Source organism: Dromiciops gliroides, chromosome 2 (genome assembly GCF_019393635.1).
Source record: "Dromiciops gliroides isolate mDroGli1 chromosome 2, mDroGli1.pri, whole genome shotgun sequence".
Classification (NCBI taxonomy): Eukaryota; Metazoa; Chordata; class Mammalia; order Microbiotheria; family Microbiotheriidae; genus Dromiciops; species Dromiciops gliroides.
Genome location: NC_057862.1, coordinates 395,880,787 through 395,900,446, shown reverse-complemented (window position 1 = coordinate 395,900,446; position 19,660 = coordinate 395,880,787). Strand labels below are relative to the sequence as shown.

The 19,660-nt window shown below is 44.2% G+C and overlaps 1 protein-coding gene across 3 annotated transcripts in view; it reads right to left on the bottom strand.

The window, feature by feature from the left end:
• Window positions 1–759: 759 nt before the first annotated feature.
• ELMO2 (engulfment and cell motility 2) overlaps window positions 760–19,660 on the bottom strand; it is a 54,085-nt gene continuing 35,184 nt past the window's right edge. For all 3 annotated transcript variants that reach the window (XM_043985350.1, XM_043985352.1, XM_043985351.1), the window contains 12 exons: window positions 18,704–18,754; window positions 15,530–15,652; window positions 14,793–14,927; window positions 14,033–14,137; window positions 13,824–13,932; window positions 12,195–12,331; window positions 10,268–10,431; window positions 10,045–10,157; window positions 8,924–9,031; window positions 6,309–6,391; window positions 5,637–5,714; window positions 760–2,707 (listed from right to left, as the gene is read on the bottom strand). In XM_043985350.1, coding sequence (XP_043841285.1) covers window positions 2,507–2,707; window positions 5,637–5,714; window positions 6,309–6,391; window positions 8,924–9,031; window positions 10,045–10,157; window positions 10,268–10,431; window positions 12,195–12,331; window positions 13,824–13,932; window positions 14,033–14,137; window positions 14,793–14,927; window positions 15,530–15,652; window positions 18,704–18,754 — 1,407 coding nt within the window. In that variant the 3' untranslated portion in view covers window positions 760–2,506. The remainder of the gene's footprint in view (window positions 2,708–5,636; window positions 5,715–6,308; window positions 6,392–8,923; window positions 9,032–10,044; window positions 10,158–10,267; window positions 10,432–12,194; window positions 12,332–13,823; window positions 13,933–14,032; window positions 14,138–14,792; window positions 14,928–15,529; window positions 15,653–18,703; window positions 18,755–19,660) is intronic.

Sequence of the window (19,660 nt, the reverse complement as noted above, 5' to 3'; positions counted from 1 at the left end):
GGATTGGAATTGGAGACCAGTTAGGAGGCTGTTGTGGTTGTTGAGGTTGACTAGAACAGGCCAAATTTGGGGGCTTCTTCCCTGACCCCAATCCCCCCTCACCCCAAACCTGAAATGAAGAAGAAACTCCAGTTCACACTCGATGACTTACTGCAAGCTCAAATCAGGGCCCAAAGAGGCTGAAGGTGAGCTGCTTTCAGCTGCTGGTTGTCACCATGCATCTGTATCCAAGGTCCCGAGCTCTATTCAGTCCTCAAGGTCTGCTTTCCATGACTACTGGAAGAACTTCTGCCACCCCCCCATCCCCCTTGAAACAGCAAGAGCAGGCACCCGTTTCCATCAACACCATCATCTCCTCCCCACCCCCAGCCTGTTCAGCTTTTGAGCAACAGCCTTAAAACACCATCTGGAAGATCAGATCCATGTTGCCTTCAGTGCTCACAGATTTGGGCGGCTCATTGAAAGAATCAGGAGGTGGAGGCATAGTGAAGAATCATGTGTATGCAAAGGGGTGGATCTTCCTCTGCTGTACCCCTTGAGTCTCTGCAGAAAATAAAAGCCGGCACAGCAATTTCCCCAAGCATAATTAGCCAGGAAAGTGTGGAGGGGAAGAGAGTGAGGGGTTCCTGGGAGACAGCTAAGTACTGAATCAGGAGCATTCAAGTCTTTCCAACACATTGGAATAAATGATTGTCAAGGTGAAATCGTCCCCTTTGGGCAAGAAGTAAATAGAGAAACATCTGTTAACGACAACTGCAATCCATACATGAGAGTATTTATTGAAAACACAGTTACTGACAGGACGTTCCTCTCCTGCCCTCCTGAGTTCTCTTACGTTACAATCTTGGCTCAGAGCTCATCTTGTTTTTCCTTCTCTTCCCAATTTCATTTTTTCACAAAACATTCCATCCTAGAATGGGTGGATCTTATATAAATATAAATATTTATATATATATATATGTATATATATACACGTCTGTATAAGTATGGCCTATAGTAGAGAAAATATATAGTACAATCTTCATTGGACCAGTGCCTACCACATGAAACTACCACGATCAAATGCAGCTGTGTTCAAGTGGTGATGCCTGGGGACATAATGTGGTAAGCCAGGAAAGTCCCATCTGCACAGCTACAACCTCAGACCAGCTCCCTGAAAACAAGGCAGGAGGTAAAAGCCAAGCGAGGGGATTGCAAGGCAGACTTCCCAGGGTCTGGAGACCAAAAGGAAATTGGAAACAAGTCTTGGGGCTGAAAGAGGCTGACCTTTCAGTTCAGGTTACCAGGACTGGGTTTGTCTGGGTTACCAGGAAGGGATGAGGAGGGTTAAAGTTCAGCTGCCTTCAAATACCTGAAGGCTTGCCCGGTGGATTAGACCTATCCTGCTTCGCCTCAGAGGGTAAAAGGAGGGCCAGGGGGTAAAAGTGACATGAAGATAGAATAAGGCCCAACATAAAAAAGAACTTCTTAACAATAAGAGCTGTCCCAAATGGAATGGGCTGTCTCTAGAGGTAGTGAGCTCCCCACTACTGCAAGTCAGCAAGCAGAAGCTAGATGACTACTGATTAGGGATGCCATAAAGAAGGAATTGAATTCATGCTTCAGGTAGGAGTCACTCGATTACAGGCCTCTAAGGTCCCTTCTGTCTCCAACATTCTATGTGCTAAGGTCCTTTCCGGCTCTGACTTAGATACTGTGAAATTAAGTGATGTCACCCATCGCCAAAAAATAAGAATGCCATGGTTTGTCTCATTCTCTCCAGCCTCTAAGAGGCAAAGCTACTTCTGACAGAGAAGGGAGGGAGCAGCCGTATGGCTTTTCCACTGCAAGGAATCCAGATGGAGTGCCGTGTGGTAGAAACCTCTTGCTGCCCTGCCAGCTGTTGGGTAGGAGAGATGTAGCAGTTTCAGAATTTAGAGAAACATCAGAGTTGAACTTCCACAAGAAGAGCAGCAATGTCTTGGCACCATGTAGGGAGATGGGCACCAAAGGAGTCCTCAACACCAGAGGAGATGAGATTCGGTGCTTCCCTCTCTATACACAGTGCAGGTGTGCCACCGCCTTGGGGCTGTCCTTCCTCCAGTCCTCTGCCCCCCACCCGCCCCACTGCAAGAGCTCTGCTGGGCTGCCTCCACTTTGTCCAGGGGCCAGCCACCTCAGCAGAAGCATACGCATTGTCTGTGCCAGCCAGCTAAGGGCCACCCTGGCCGGAGAGCGGAAGAGATGCCGCCTGCTCCCTAGCGTTCCAGCCTTCCCACAGTGTTCCCTTTCCAGGCCCCCGAGTCTGATCCACAGTGGAAAGAAGGGAGGCCACAGAGGCCCCACTTCCCTACTTTTAGCTGACTGGAATCAACAGGAAGCTTTGGGGGCTAAGACATGGGGTTGAGGAATAAGTGGCATTGGCCTGGTCACCACAGTCACCATGGATTCTATACAAGCAAAGGACAAGGCCTCAACGTCTAAGCCCCTCCCTCGTGGGCCCAATCCCCCCTCCTGGTACAGCAACTCAGCCATAGTGGTAGACAAAGTCATAGCTGCTGGGCTCCTTGGGGACGGGGGGAGGGGCCTCGGGGATCTGGATGTTCTCCAGGTCTAGCAGCCGAAGCTTCATCTCCATGCTCAGCAGCGTGTCCAGGTCACTTTTGGTCAGCTCACTGGACATGTCTTTCCCGAGGAGGGCACTGAGGCCATCGATCCAGATACAGTACTGTGGAGAGTAACAACAACTCACACTTCTCTACTGGACGGTTTGCAAAGAGCTTTTCACATTAGCCCTGTGAAACAGGGAAGGTATGAGCCCCACTTTATAGATAAGCCACTGAGGCTCAGAGAATGAAGTGGCCATGCCCCAAGCCACACAGCTATGAAGTGGTAAGAGGCATGGTCTGAATCCTGGGCTCGTGAAGACAAGCCCATCAGCTTTTTACCCCAAGAGATCCCTCTTCTGCATGTGCTCCATGACAACAATAATAACAGCTAATATTTATACAGCCCCTATTATGTTATCAGGCACATCAGGCACTGTGGTTTTTTTGTTGTTGGTTTTTTGGGGTTTTTTTTGGTTTTTTTGGTGAGGCATTTGGGGTTAAGTGACTTACCCAAGGTCACACAGCTAGTAAGTGTCAAGTGTCTGAGGCCAGATTTGAACTCAGGTCCTCCTGACCCCAGGGCCGGTGCTCTATCCACTGCACCACCTAGCTGCCCCAAGGCACAGTGTTTAATGCTTGATAAATATTATCTTATTTGATCCTCACATCAACCCTGGGAGATTATAAACTCTGTTATTATCCCCATTTTACAGATGGGGACACTGGGGCAGACAGGTTAAGTGACTCATTCAAGGTCACACAGCTAGTAACTGAGGCCAGATTTCAATTCAGGTCTTCGTGACTCCAGGCCTGATGTTCAGCTTAGTATGGGTGTACTTTGCTTTAAGCAACTTTCATCTATGAAAATCTAAGTTCATAATAAAGATAAATTAAGCAGTGACTGTATACTTTACAAAAGGATCTTTCCCCTCTCACTTTAAAAAAAAAAGGTTCAGGATAGAATTCCTTTAAATGGTAAACTTTTCTAATGCCTTTAAAACAAGAACCAATTTACAAAAGTTCAATTTCCACACACCTTTCTGGAACTCATTTATAATATAAAGTGAGGTATGCCTCTAATTACATTTGATGTACAGTTCATCACCTACTTGTGTTGTATGGCCTCAGCAGCCAAGCCTAGAAAAATGAAACATTATGAGTACCTAAACTGATGGTAAATTAAGGAGGATTCATTGGAGGGGAAGCATCTCCTGGGCCCCCAAATATTGAGGACCAGCTCCAATGTCACTTCCTTTTGAGCTTCCCAACAAAAACTCTCTGAGGTGCCCAGCTCACTCTGCTGTGTATTCCTGTGTACGCTCCTGTCTGACCCCAACAGCTCGAGTGGCCGTGTGTGCAGTTCGTGCCTGAGGAAAGTGCTGAGTGGCAAGTAGCCTTCTGCACACTCCTGCCTCCCTGCCTTTCTCACACTGCTCTTTCATCTGAAATGTCCTTTACTCGTTTCTCCACTAGACAAATCCTACCTATCCTTCAAGGCCCAACTGCAGGTCCATCTCCTCCAGGAGGAACACCTCCAGCTTTGTACCCACACAACAATTTGGTTTTTTGGTTTTGGGTTTTGGGTTTTTTGGGTTTTTTGGGTGAGGCAATTGGGGTCAAGTGACTTGCCCAGGGTCACACAGCTAGTAAGTGTCAAGGGTCTGAGGTTGGATTTGAACTCAGGTCCTCCTGAATCCAGGGCCAGTGCTCTGTCCACTGCACCACCTAGCTGCCCCAACAATTTGTTTTTAACCCAATGCTCTAAAGGAAACAGGGTAGGTCTTAGAGTCAGGAAGACCTGGGTTCAAGTTCTGCTAGTTCTGTGACTAATGCCAACAAGAGGCCCAAGGGCCTAGTAGAGTAGGCCTCAAGAACCCTTCTCTTTTCCTGCTTCAGCCCCCCAGTTCCCACCTGGTGCTGGATGCCCTGTCCTGGCTAGGTGCTGACCTCCTCCTTCCCCTTTTCTCTACCACAAGGAAGCACCCCAGGGCCCTCTTCCACTCAGACTCTTGGTCCCACTAGCCCCTTCCCAATAGCCAACCACTGGTCTGTACGGCACCAGGGCCTAATCATCTGCCCTGATGCTGAACTTTCCTGGAGGGCTGCTGTCTACCTAATCAGAATAAGAGAAAGGACAGGCTCTCTTTTCTCCTGCTACTTCAGCACCTCGAAGTACCAGGACCTAGATGGTGCTTGAGAAGGGCTCTTCTATTCCACTTCATGAAACCTCCCCAGGCAGCTCTCTAAGATTCCACATTAGAGCCAAGGGGCAGTGTGCGTCAGTAGAGGTAGTTTCCACACACACAGAGTTCCCTGCACTGATGAAATCATATAAAATGTAATCATATTTCATGATGAAGTAATGAAATCACTGGTTAAGAGTGTACTTATAGTCTTCTATATATAATCCGCTGATTTCTTATCCTCTGCTAACCTGGAGTCCATGAGGACCAGAGCCAAGCCTCAGCTTCGTATCAATTCCTGAATTAATAGTTTATAAGAAGACTCACTCGCCTTCATTTCCCCCAGTTCTTGCCCCAACATGTGAAGGTGGGAGCAGTGATGTGGGTAGGAACTGTGCTCATTTTACAAATGCGCACAACATCCCCAGTGATAAAAGACTACCCTCCATGTTTGGGTGGGTCCCAATGAGGAGGTGCTTTGTCCCTCAAGACAATCCCTTGGGGCTCCACTCTTTGGTACACAGCCTCCTCCTCTACCTACCCCACCCCACCCCACTCCAATGGTGCAGGCACATGGAACCAAATGAAGCTACCCTGGGGGCTGACCCTACACCACCAGCTGAGTTCACCCTTTTCTTCCCCCACTCTAAAGAGCCACAAAGCACCCTCTTCCCTACAACCCAGGAAGCAGTACAAGTGTCATCCCCATTCTGCGAACTGAGGCTCAGAAACAAGAACTGATTGTGCTGTGGCTAGTGAGAGGGGGCTGGGAATCTGGCTTCTCAACTCCCAGCCCAATGCTTTCCCCATTACATGATATTACACAAGAGGCCCTTCCCTCTCCCAAGGGCAGCGCTATGCTCACCTCATACTTATTAGGAGCGATGAAGTTTAAGGTCTCATCAGGATCATACAGGATGGAGAAGGCTAATTCCAATACTTCCTGAGAGGGAAATCACAGTATCACAGAATGTGAAAGTTGGGGAGGACCTTAGAATATAAGAAGTCAGAGCTGGAAGGACTCTTTAACCAGAGGATGTAGAAGCTTGGAGATGATCTTGCCCACCCCCTCAATTTCTGGATGCAGTCCTCTAGCTCTTATTTGCGGCTCTCTCCAGTATTCCACACTGCTGCTGGGGAGAGCAGGCATTCTCAGCATACGAGAGATGAGAACTCTGAGCCCCAGCAAAGAGATGTGACTTGGCCAAAGTCACACACCAAGTTAATGAAAGACCTAAATTGGAACCCAGTTATTCAGTTGAAATCCTTTCTCCATGTATAGTTAATCTGAAGCATTAGAAGAACCTTATCTTTTCTCAGAGGCTTTCACAGATTCTGAACAATTTACCTTCTTGTTTCAATTCTATGCCAATCAAAGGCCCCAGGTAGGGCTATCAAGGAAATAGATGGTACACAAAATGAGGCATGTCTCTAATCAAACAACTCACCCACATTAATGTTTTGCCTATGCCCTACTTAGCTCCCTAGTCTTCAGCTAACGACACAGGATCCTACCAGCAACTCCTTCCTAACTCACCTTGTTCTGCTTGAGAGCACTTTTCTCTTTCATATGAGGACAGTCCTTTCCAGTGACAATGGCCTTGATATCTGCAACAGGAACTAAAAAGGAAAATGGTCATATGGGAGGGCAGTTTGACTCTTCCTGAAAGCTTGAAACTACAATTTGGCCTCTAGGCAAGGTTGTTTGATTTGTTAAAAATTAATAAACAGGCAGTTTTCAAAAGAAGAAATGTAGGCTATCAACAATCACATGAAAGAATGTTCTAAATCACTAATAATATAAGAAATACAAATTAAGGCAACACTAACATTTTACCCCACATTCATCATTCTGACAAAAATGACAAAAAAATGAAAATTGTAAAGGTTGTAGGGACTGTGGGAAGATGGGTACTTTGATACACTATTGACAGGGCCATAAATTGGTCTAACTGTTCTGGAAAATAATTTGGAATTACGCTGAAGTCATTAAATTGTACATATCCTTTGACCCAGAAATAACAATACAAAGCATATACTTTAGGGGGGTCAAAAATAGAGTGGTCCCACAGATACAAAAAAAAACCCAACCTATAGTAGCATTTTTTTGTGCTAGCAAAAAACTGGAAACAAAAGTGTGCCATTACTTGGGCAGTGACTGAACAAACAGGTCTGTAATGGAATATTATTGTACCGTAAGAATGACAAATGAAAAGAATTTAGAAAAACTAAAAATTTTTATGAACAGATGCAGAATAAAGTAGAACTAAAAATATAATTTACTCAATGACCACAATTATGTAAAGAAAGTTACACTGAGAGTCTTCAGAACTCTAATCAGTGCAATAAACAATTACTATGGAAAAGCGGAAACTTATTTCTCTCTTCCAGTCAAATAGGTGGTAAAATATGGGTATAAAATGAGACAGATAACTGCCAGAGGAGAACAATGTTGTGGTTTATTTTACTTAACTTCTTTGTTAAAATGTAAAGTTCTATTTGGGGACAGGAGGTTATTGGGAAGTGACAATGATGGGGTTTTTTAAGCATCAACAAAGCATTCGCTAAAATAGAAAATGGATTGTCCAAGGGGTCTGGACTCACAAATGGCACCACACCAGAGGACAAGATAGCTATGTGGGGGTACTCCATCACTGTTCCTACTTTCTGATTACTGTCTAGGTGCAAATCCTAGTTACTAGCTATGTGATCACAGGCAAATCATTTAACTTCTCTGAGCCTCAGTTTCCTAATTTGCAAAATGGCTAACATACTACTTGCCCTACTTACCTTAAAGGACTGATTGACCAATGGCCCCTGCCAGGCCTATCATAAGGTTAACAGAATTAACTGAAGGTTTCAAGGCCTTGAAATTCTAGAATCATCTTTTATTCTTCCTCCTCTGCCCCAGCTCACCCCATATCAATCAACAAGTATTTAAGTACTTACTAGAGGAGATATCAATACCAAAAAAAAAAGCAAAAACTGCTCAGGTCCTTATACAAATGGGAGAGATAACATTATCTAAATGAGAATGTATGGGTTAAGTCCCTTAGAAGGGACAGAACTAGTGGCTGAGGAGACAAGGAAAGATCTCCTAGAGGAAGTGGCACCTGAGCTGACTCCTGAAGTCTGTTCCCTCTGCTCCATGGATAAGGCCGTCATTCCAGTTCTGGCTCTTATCAGGGGGTGTTTTTAATCTTTGTATTCACAGCCCCTAGCACACTGATTTGTGCACAGCAAATGATTAATGTCTGCTGAATAAATGAAAGGTGAAAGCGCTATGGGACAACAACCCATCTGTCTCAGGGATTTCTTCCAGGCGCAGGCCCTCACAACCATTCAACAATAATTATAATAATATCACCAACACTTTAGACTCAGAGAGCATTTTATATTTTCTAAAGCACCTTCACATTCATCTGTTCCTTACAGCAACCACAAGGAGTAGGTAAAAAGCACCGGCCCTGGATTCAGGAGTACCTGAGTTCAAATCCGGCCTTGGACACTTGGCACTTACTAGCTGTGTGACCCTGGGCAAGTCACTTAACCCCCACTGCCCCGCAAAAAAAAAAAAAAAAAAAAAAACAGCTCCAAATTCTATACTGCTTTACACTTTACAAAGCATTTTTGCCGTAGGAGCCCTCTAAGACAAGGATGGCAAGTATCATTATTCCTGTTTTAAAAATGAAGAAACTGGGGGCAGCTAGGTGGCACAATGGATAGAGCACCGGCCCTGGAGTCAGGAGTACCTGAGTTCAAATCTGGCCTCAGACACTTAACACTTACTAGCTGTGTGACCCTGGGCAAGTCACTTAACCCCAATTGCCTCACTAAAAACAAAAACAAAAACAAAAAATGAAGAAACCAAGACTCAGAGATTGAACTAACTTGTCTAGGGTTATGTAGCTAATTTACAGCTAAGCCAGGACTTGAACGCATGCCTTCTGACCCCAAGTCTGGTGCTCTTTCCATTATCACACTGCCTCTAGATAGGGCACAATTTATTTTCCCCATTTTACAGATAAGGAAACTAAGGCCCTGAGAGGAGAATTCACGCAATAAATTAGGATCAGAGCCAATAGTATGACACAAGTTTCTGGTCTGTGCTCTTTCCATTACCCATCAAGAGAGAAACAAAGCTGCACCTACTTTTCTCCTGCAGGGATTCAAAGGTCACCTCCCCCTGAGGGTTGTCATCCAGATCTCCATAGTGCAGAACCTTGTGGTTCAGGGCCAAGCGGCAGTACCAGAACCGCTCTGAAACACACAGGTAATAATCATAAGTCACCACAGCTCAGATTTCTAAAGTGTGGCCAGCTTTGTAAAATACTTAACTCACAACAATCCTGTGAGATGTGTTGTCCCAGCTTCTCCCTCCTTTATTCGGAGATCCAGCCAAAATGGCCTTTCTCTCTGCTGCATGAACACAACACTCCCATCTCCTCTCTCTATGCATTTGCTCTGGATGTGCCCACACCCAGAATGCCCTCCCTCTTCACCTCTGCCCCACGCAATCCCCCTCCATTCTCCAAGATGGAGCTCAATGCACACTGAAGCATTCTTTTTCCATTTTCTTTATCTTTCTGCTCCCCTGCCCCCTCCTCCACCTTTTTGGTGATATTGCTAATGTGGAAATATTTTGCATGACTTTATATGTATAATCAATATCATATTGCTTAACTTCTCAATGGGTGGGAGAGGGGCTGGAAGGAGAGAGAAAATCTGCAACTCACACAATTCCTTCTAAATGAATCCTTTCCCAAGTCCTCCAAATGCTAGTCCCTCACAAACCACCTCGAATTTAACTACCTTGCATTTAACTACCTTGTATCTTTCCCCCATTAGAATATAACCTCCATAAAAAATATCCCAATAAGCCTCATTTTTTTAAAAAGAGAAGGCAATCTTCTGTTCAGAAGGGATTGCTTCATCCATTGAATTTGCATCCCTAGTGCCCAGTACAATGCCTAACGTATAACAGGCACTTAAAAAATGCTTGTTGATTAACTGAAGTAGGAGGCCGAAATATGGTCCCAATTTTTCTGATGAGCAATCAGTGGCTGAGGAAGAACTGACTTGCCCAGGGTCATAAATCTAGTAATGCCTGACCCCAGGCAGGTCAGGGGAAGCAGCTCTGGAAAAGCCCCAGGAAGAGCAGAAGAAAGTTTGTTCTAAGTGTTTCCCTGTACCAGGTATGAGGTGTGTTGGTCCCACACCAGAGACTTCTGTGAAGAAGGAGCGGAACGGGCTGGAGCCACCCTCAACCTCACCTTGCCGCCGCCGATTGCCAATTTTCCGGAAGCTGCTCCCCTCACAGAGCCGATTGAGCCGCTGCTGCTTAATGAGTTCCAGGATCTCTGGCTGGATCTTTTCCCTTAACTCTCTGGGGAAGGATACACAGCAGAATAAGGACCGGCTCATGGAGGCAGCTGAACCTCTCCAAGGGAGGTAGAGCTGGCAGCTGCTTCCTCTTCTATGTCCCACAAGACTTACACAATTGGTGGGGACTGGAAATCATCCTGACTCATCCTCTCCGACTGGCGCAATCTCAGAATCTCTGAGTAGCTCAGGCTCCGAAGTTTGCTCTTGAACTGATCTAAAGAGTTGGGCTTAGAGGGCAAAGCCCGGGTGATCTGTTCTCGTACCACTTGCATAACCTGAGAGAAAAAGATGATGAGCTTCGCTGCTGTGATGGCACTGGGCAGGGAGAGCTGGGCTCCAGGCCTGTCTCTGCCACTAACCCTGTGGAGTCCAAGGAAACTCACTTTAATGTAATCAATTCAACAAATGTTCGTAAAGCACTTACTACATACCAAGACCTATGCTAGTCAAAGTGACTACAAAGACTAAACGGCCTTCTTTTGCCGAGGGATGCAACATGTACAAGAATAAATATAGAGGAAGGAGAGAACACTTACAACTGAGATCAGGGAAGGCTTCGAGTAAGAAAGAACACTTGAGATGAGCTTTGAAGGAAGGCTAAGGATTGAGAAGTGGAAATAAGTGACATTAAATCTAGGCATGTAGAAGGCAAATGGAAGGCTTGTATAAATGTGTGGAGGTGGAAAAGGAAATATCAGGCTTGTGGAATGGCAAGTAATCAGGATGACTGGAGTATAGAGTCTGTGAAGGGGAGTAGTATGTAATAGAAATGGAAAGGTAGGGGGGAGCCAAATTGTGCAGGACTTCAAATGTCAAACTAATTAAAAGAGTTTTTTATTTTATAGGCAATAGGGAGCCACTAAAGGTTTATGAGTGGGGGAGCTACACAATCAGGCCAATGCTTCAGGAGATTATTTTTGAGGTTTGCAACAGTCACTGAGTGAGGTAGAGTAGAATCAATCAAAGAAGAATGAACATTTGGCCATGCTATCAGTGAGGGCCTTACTGAAATAATCATTCCCCTCTCTAATTCTCACTTTCCTCCTTTGTAAAATGGCAAGAGTTTGGGCTAGATTGTCTCTAAGGTCCCTTCCAAATCTGACATTCTGTAAGTCTATGAGGATTTAATGATCTCTTTTAGCACCCAGAGGGCTTTCCAAATAAAATCTACTTTTTCATAGATTCTACAAAGTGTTTTCCTCAAAAGAACCCTGTGGGACAGACAATGGAAATCCTTATTTCCATTCTACAGGTGAGGAAGCTGAGGCTCCAAGAGGGGAGGGGCCGTGACCTGAATGCTTGAGAAGTATTTGCATGATGATTGAATAAATATGCCCTGGTGTTTCAACCCTGGAAAATGCTATGAGATGTGTTTAGATTGAAAGTAGTTTACTTGCCCAAAGCCACAACTGCTGTTAAAGTTTCTGAATCAATTACCTTCAATGACTACTTTCACCTTTATGTGGAGACCCATGATTCAAATATGATTCTATCTAGGTGCTAAAAACTGTAAATTTCCTGCCCAGGTCAAAGCCCTGACTAAATTGTCCTAGTTACAGCTCTGTGAGTTGCTGCTAATACATTTGAGCTTACTGTGACAATTCACACCAAACCTAATGTAGCCTGCAGCACTGTGCAATCTGACAGTAACAACAATTACAGGTAAGGCATTCTGCTCCCCAAGTCTGGCTTAAAAGAAGAGTGGAATGGAAGAGTGAGAAAAAAGCACTGGGCTGGCAGTCAGGAGAGCTGGCTTTGCCCTCACTAGCCCTGCACCTCTAGGCCAAGAGGCTTCATTTCTCCAAATCCCAGTTTCTTCCTCTGTAACTGGATATAACGGTATCTGCCCTGCTTGCTTCACAACATACTGGTGAAGCTGTGTGAATCCTATGGCACGCTAGCCATGGGCAATGTTATTATCATTATCTGACCAGTCATGTACACTCATCTCCCAATTCTGTGACTCTTGGGCCTCAGCTGGAATCAAAGTGTGTTTGGCTCTTTCTGCCCTGGGCAGGTTCCCCAGCATGACAATGACCTTGTTGAAATCTTCTGCTGTTGCCCTCATCTCCTTCCAAGTCTTGTTCAGCAGCTGGATGCAGATTCCAAAGAGCTCCTCAAATGCTCGGTCATGAGTGAAGAACATCGGGTGATAGTCATTCCGGCCTTCGTTGGCTGTGGGGAAAAAGGACATGGGAAAAGGATAAGGGCCCCGCCCTAGGACCCAAGTCTAAGGTCTCTGTTGCTTCAAAGGCAGGAGAGAAATGTGGCCAAGAGCCCCAGGAAATGGCTGTGAAATGGGCCTGAGTTCTTGCATCTTGGAAGGCAGGTTTCTCCCCCTTCCTGACCACCCCACCTGCTTCCTGATACAAGACAGGATGCAGAGCCATCAGCTGCAGAGAGGTGCTTCGTTCTTAGGCCACCAGTCAGAAGTGCTCACTCAATAGCTTTGATATCAGCTGATATCTTTGCCAGTTGATTTTTCTTCCCAAGAACAGGGTAGAGTCTCTCAACACACATAGGGGTCTAGCCCTTGATGCTCCTTGGGACTGTGGAATGCTTCCCTGACCTACGCTTAGGTCCTGCTTTTCCTTCTTGCTTCCATGGGGATAAGAGAATAGGTGAGTTAATGTCAAAGCAGGCCAATCTCATCTCAACCAGGGCTAAAGTCTTAGGAATGGCAATGGGGACACTAGTAAAGAGTCAGAAGCCCTGAGTTAGAGACCCACCTCTGTTCTTTACCAGCTGTGTGGCCTTGGGCAGAACTCCCACAATTTCTCTGAAGCTGAGACTCCTCATCTATGAAAGAATCGCTCTCCCATTTTTACTGCATTTTAAGGGTAGAGAGAGTTTTCCCAACAATAGCTCTGAGAGAGAGATTCCCATTCTGCGGGTCACCCCACTAACAGCAAAGTGGAAGAACTGTGATTCTGTTAAGGTCTAAAATTCTAGCTGAACTGTCTAAAATATCTAATGAGTGGTCGCCAATAAATTATAAGCTTTAGCAAGAGTTAGACTTTTAAGCATTTATTAAGGAGAATAAGAATTTGGTAAAGAGAGAAAGAAAGGCCTAGATTCCTATCTATTAAAGGGAGAGCACATTTCTAGCTCCGCTCTCCACCAGAGTCCAGAGGAAAGAGCCCGAGACTGAGCCAGTCTCTTCCTTCCTCCTCCCACTAGTCCGCGTCACTTCCTGATGCCAAAGAAAAGACTCCTGGTCTTGCCCTCAAAGGCCTTCGCTTCATGGGCAGAACTCTTCTACAGTAAGTCTCCAGCAGGTGGCGTTATTCCAATCGTTACAATTCTAACTCTGGACTCCTGAGACTTGGGCCACACTGACTCTTCAGGAGGCAGTGACAAGGCCTCTCACATGGCCACTATGCTGGGGTGTGAGTAGCCCAAAGAGCACTGGATTTAGAATCCAAAAGCGTGGATTTGAATCCTGACTCTCATTCCTTAGCTTTATAACTAAGCAAATTTCTTACCCTTTCTATCCTCAGTTTTCTAATGTGTAAAATGGAGATAATACTGGTACAACCTGCCTAGCAAAAGTGTTGTGAAAGCAAATTGAATATACATAAAGCATTCCGACATGTGACTAGGAAGTACATTGTTACTCTTATCACAATGAAGGGCAGATGAAGGCAGCAGTGCCAGAAAGACTTACGCAGCTCCCCAACTTGCAGGATCTCACACAGCATTTTGGTGAGTTCAATGGCACTTCGACCAAAGGGACATTCGTGCTTGTCCTCCCGACTGCTGTTCTCCAGGACAATCTGCCAAGAAAGAGAAAAAATTAGGGTGCCAAGAAAGACAAAAGCCTGGCTGGGATGTGCTCAAGAACCAGGGACCAGGGCAAGCCTTTTTTGCCTTTACCCGGATATAAGTATCCTGATGGACTTTGGCCAAGTAGAGCATGTTGTCCAGAGCCAGCATCCCTGGAGGAGTCTGGGTAAAGTCCATTGCTGGGTTGATATGGTTCTATCAGAAAAAAGAAACGTGGCATGAACATTAACCCCTCTCAGTGTGCATCCTCTTCCAAAGGGAAAAGCTCCTTTGAACAATCCTGTGAAACCACTGTCCCCAGGCCCTAAAGACTGGGCTCAGCTAACCATGCCAACCTTCTTATGACTAGGGTGGTATCACGGTGTAATGACTCCTCATTTAAAAGTTGTGTAACCTTGGGCAAGCCACTTTACCTCTGTAAAATGGGAATAATAATCCTGGTACTACCTCTTAATGAGCATCAAAGGATATTGCATGTACAGACTCTAATCTTAACATGCAATGTCAATGTTAGCTATGATTCATTTGTGAAAGGGCAAATGGACTCAATAATGGAGCTCAGGTTTTTTTTTAATTTTTAATTTTTTTTGCAGGGCAATTGGGGTTAAGTAACTTGCCCGGGGTCACAAAGCTAGTAAGTGTCAAGTGTCTGAGGCCGGATTTGAACTCAGGTACTCCTGACTCCAGGGCCGGTGCTCTATCCACTGAGTCACCTAGCTGCCCTGGGGCTCAAGTTTTACGTATGATCTAGCAAACTCCCAGGAACCTGAGGCTTGTAGTTATGTAGCCCAGGGTATAAGAGAGACAAAGCTGGAGGCATGGGCAAGAGAGGGCCACTAGAGGTACATACAGTGAATCCCAGCATCTTGTAGTCCTTGGTGTACATGGCTTTTCGTTTCTCTGTCCCGCTGCCAGTGACGCTTGTAGGGTCAGTCTCTGCATCAAATGCAATTCGTCTTAATTCAAATATGATATCTCTTTGTGCCTGTGGAGAAGCAAATATAATTGTTCAGATATCTAAGGTATTCTTGGGAAAATAAATAGCAGCTCAGCCTCTTTGGGAATTCATTCTGGTCCCAAATTGTGTCATTGTTGGCACGATCTCTCTTTTTTGTTTTAAAATTTTCTAAATCTTTTGTTTTTATGTCACCTTCAATTGCCAATATATCCCTTCCCCGCCCAGAGAACCATTCCTTAAAACAAAGAATAAAAAAAGAAATATAGAATAAGTTCAGCAAAAGTAACCAATACAACAACCAAATCTGACATTATATATGCTGTGTTCACCACCCACTGTCCTCCCACCTCTGAAAAAAAAAGGGGAAGAGTGCTACTACCACTTTTCCAGTACAGAAAAGAAAAAAAGACATGGAAAAGTGACCTCTTTGTTCTTGTTCAATCAATAAGGTGTGTTAGTACCATCTCTGAAAGTTTCCAGGGTTAGGTAAACTATGTCCTAGAGGAGATTTCACTGGCTATGAAGGGTCACAAATAGATCATCTCTCACAAAAAGCACGGGATTTACTTGGGATTTCTCATTTCCCTGGTGGGAAGACAAAGAACAGTAGCATCACGCCTAGCATTAACCTGATCATTAGGGTCCATCTTGGTCATCATCCTCTCTTCAAGAAGGTTAAAGGTCAGGACTTGAAGTACATAGAGCTGATGCGCCATCTCAGTTTTGATTGGGCGGTTACCTCGAATTACATGCTGAAAAATCCAAAGGGCAAGAAAGAGAGGACTGAATGAAAGGATCTATTCCAGAAGTCTTTTATTCTTCCTTGAGTATTCTGTGTTGCATTCTTCGGAGAACTTGCACCAAAACTGCTCTTCTTAAGACACCTAAAGCTGCATCATACCCCACCCCTCTGAGCAGAAAACCGTGACACTTTATCAAGAAAGCAGAGACTCTTAATTCAAAAATCTGGATCACCTCGACATTATCTTCCCTTCTCTCCTCCTCAGCTCTGCTCTTGTCAGAAGAGATGGCCTTTTCCCTTGCCAATGCTGAGCCCTTTAACCTATTCATTGCCTTTCATCTCTAAAGGAGCTTCCCCTTCAATAAACCCCTTTACTCTCCCTAATTTTCTTTTTAAAAACTGTATTCTTTGTTATTATGAACTTAAACACCAACCATCATGAACATTTTCATATAAAAGAACAGAAACGAGAGGAGGGTATATAAAATAGTGAATTTCTATTATATGCAGCACATAAACTCACCAAGCTATCCTGCTTATCTGTATCTCCCTCTGGACTGTCTTCTGTTCTCTTCAGAGCATTTTTAAAATGTTTCAATGATGCTTTTCTTTTTGTGGGCATCATCACTAGCCTCCTCCCCTTCCAATTTTCTCTCCTCCCCCACCAAATAAAAAATAAAAATCCCCACTCTTTTAACAAATATGCATTATCAAGTAAAAGAAATCCACCCACTGGCCATCTCCATAAATATATAACTCATTCTACACCTTTATTCTATCACCTCTCTGTTAGGAAGAGAGAATATGCTTCACTAGGAGATGGGTGGTCTAGCAGATGGGGGGCTGGATTTAGGGTCAGGAAGACCTAAATTCTAATACTCCCTCCAACACTTACTAGCTGAGTGACCTTGAACAAGGGACTTAACCCCTGGCAGCCTCAGTTTTCTTATCTGTAAAATAGGAGTTAATAACAGCACCTCCCTCACAAGGCTATTGTGAGAACCAAACAAAATACAAATAATACATTACACATTTTGTAAGCCTTAAAGTACTCTAGAATTGTCAGTTATTATTAACATCATCATCATCAGTCCTCTGGAGTCACAGGTGGTCACTGAATTCAGCAAAGTTCTTAAGTCTTACAAAACTGTTTTTCTTTACCATTTAGTCACGATATAAATTGTTCTCCTGGTTCTGTTCACTTCATTCTGTATCATTTCATGTAAGTCTTCCCATGTTTCTATAAGTACATCCCTTTTGTCATTTCTTGGGGTGTGATAATATTCCATGATATTCACATGCCATTATTTTCTCAGTCATTCCCCAATTAATGGACACTTCCTAAATCTCCATTGTTTGCTACAACAAAAAAAGAGTGCTTCTCTAAATATATGGATCCTTTCCCTTTTTCTTTTAACGCTCTGGGCTGTCTATTTACTGGTGGTATTGCTGGAGTAGACAGTATGCACAGTGCAGTGACAGTTTAGGTAGCGTCCCAAATTGTTTTCCAGAATATCTTGCCCAATTCTCAGCTATACCAATAGTGCATTACTGTGCCTGTCCTCTCATACCCCTCCCAAAATGGTCATTTTCCCTTTTTTGCCATCTTTACCATTCTGATGGTAGAGACATCAACTGGTCTAATCATTGTGTAAAACAATTTGGAATTACATAAGAGGGAACAAAAATGTACATAGCCTTTGATCCAGAGTTCCAATTGTTGGCATCTGCCCTAAGTAGGTTCAAGACAGAAAGAATGCTCCCAAAGATACCAAACTATTTATAGAAGTATTTTTTAGCATCAAGAAAAAAACCAGAAACAAAGTAGGTGCCCATCAACTGGGGAATTGCTGGGGAATCAACTCATCAACTCAAAATGTAAACCACTGTACTGTCTTCAAATTGTGGGGCAGCTAGGTGGTGCAGTCGATAAAGCACTGGCCTTGGATTCGGGAGTACCCAAGTTCAAATCCAGCCTCAGACACTTGACACTTAACTAGCTGTGTGACCCTGGGCAAGTCACTTAACCCTCATTGCCCTGCAAAAATTAAAAAAAAACAAACAAAAAACAAATTGTGGTACATATATGTAATAGACTATTACTGAACCATAAGAAATGATAGATATGAAGGGATCAGAAAACCATAAGAAAACTGAGATGAACTGATGCAATGCAAAGTACCAAGAACCAGGAAAATGATGTGTGAGGACCACAACAAACTCAATGAAAAGAACATTAAAATGGAACTGAACACAATGTAATTATATGTGGCTAAGCTCTGGCCCAGAGAAGGAATGACAATGTGTACCTCTTCCTTTTCACTGGACGTGGGGAAGAACAGCTGGGGTATGTGGCATGAGCCATTAGACACAGTCATTGTGTCTGCTCATTGGTTTTGTTGAACTACCTTTAAAAATCTTTGGTAAAAGGGGAGATTTTCTGGGGAGCAGAGGGGGACAACACTACATTCAGAAATGACTGTGATATAAAAACAAAAGGCATTAATAAACTACAAAATAAATATTTGTTGAACAGAAGAGTCATATCTGACTAAGAACTATAATAACTTCTATAGCACTTCAAAGTTTGCAAAGTACTTTCCTCACGACAATCCTATGAGATAGTTCAAGTATTACTATCCCTGTTTTCCAGATGAGGAAACTGAGGCTCAGAGTGGTTAAGTAACTTGCTCAGGGTCACACAACCAGCAGGACAGAGCCAGGATTCAAACCTCACCTTCTGTACTGCTCTTCAATTAGACAGAGAGTTTTAAGGGTCAGTTTCTCTTCTGTGGACAAAGACTTTCTCTCCCCTAAGAGATGACCATAGCTCTTTCATACAAATTCTTCACAGAATCTTCCGTTCCTTTCTGTGTAAAATCCCACGGGAAGGCCCCAAGACCACTTACCCCACTAAGGATAGGCCTAGGCACTTCACCACTTCATGGAGACAGTTCCTGAGCCCCTCACTTTTGGTTGACAGAGTTTTGTGTTTCCAAAGTCTTTCATACACACTGTTGTCCCTCTCCCCCAAAACAATAGTTATGCATCACAAACTTACATTCAAGATGATGTTCCGAAGGTGCTTCTGTGCAAATGCATTGGCCATATCCTGTTGAGAAACCCAAGGTAAGCATGAGGTGAAAGAGATGGACCCATGCAGACCAAGTTGAAGATCATAGATTTGGTGCTGGATGGGACCTTACAAGTCATCCTGGGGGGAGGCTAGGTGGCGCAGTGGATAAAGCACCAGCCCTGGATTCAGGAGGACCAGGGTTCAAATCCGGCCTCAGACACTTGACACTTACTAGCTGCGTGACCCTGGGCAAGTCACTTAACCCCCATTGCCCCGCAAAAAAAAAAAAAAAAATCACAAGTCATCCTGTCCTATCCTCTCATTTTACAAATGAGGAAATGGGCCAAGAGAGTGTAAGTGATTTGCTAACGGTCAGCGGTAGCAAGCAGCAGAAGCAACCCCTAAGCCCAGGTCTCCAGATCTGAAATCCATTACTCTTTCCACTATTCCATGCTGCTACCTCCTTCTATGCACCCCATCCCACCCCATTAACTCCTAAGAGGGTGAAAACATCATGTGGATCATACATGCATCTTGATTCTTACTCTTGCTTTCATTTTCAAGTTTTTCTGTTAATGTGGAAATAAGAATATGTGGTAAAAATGAAAATTCAGTTGGTTATTTATAGCCAAAAAACAACTCCATTTTTATTTCCCAAACATTTTTTGTGCAAGTCCAAATAATTCATAATATAAACCAGTGTATTGTCTTCAAAGAGAAATGGGGGATTGGTTCAGTCTGAGAAAGATGTTATGAGGAAATCAAATGGACACTTCACACAGAGAACAGATGGCAAGCAGACAGCACTGCTCCCTAAGCTACGACGGACACACAGGACTGTGGCTACAGGAGTTCCCGGCCAAATGCTGCTCCTCAAAGCACTGAAAGAGAATGTCCTTCTGGTCCATGTCCTACTCCCTATGAATCCTACCCAGATCATTC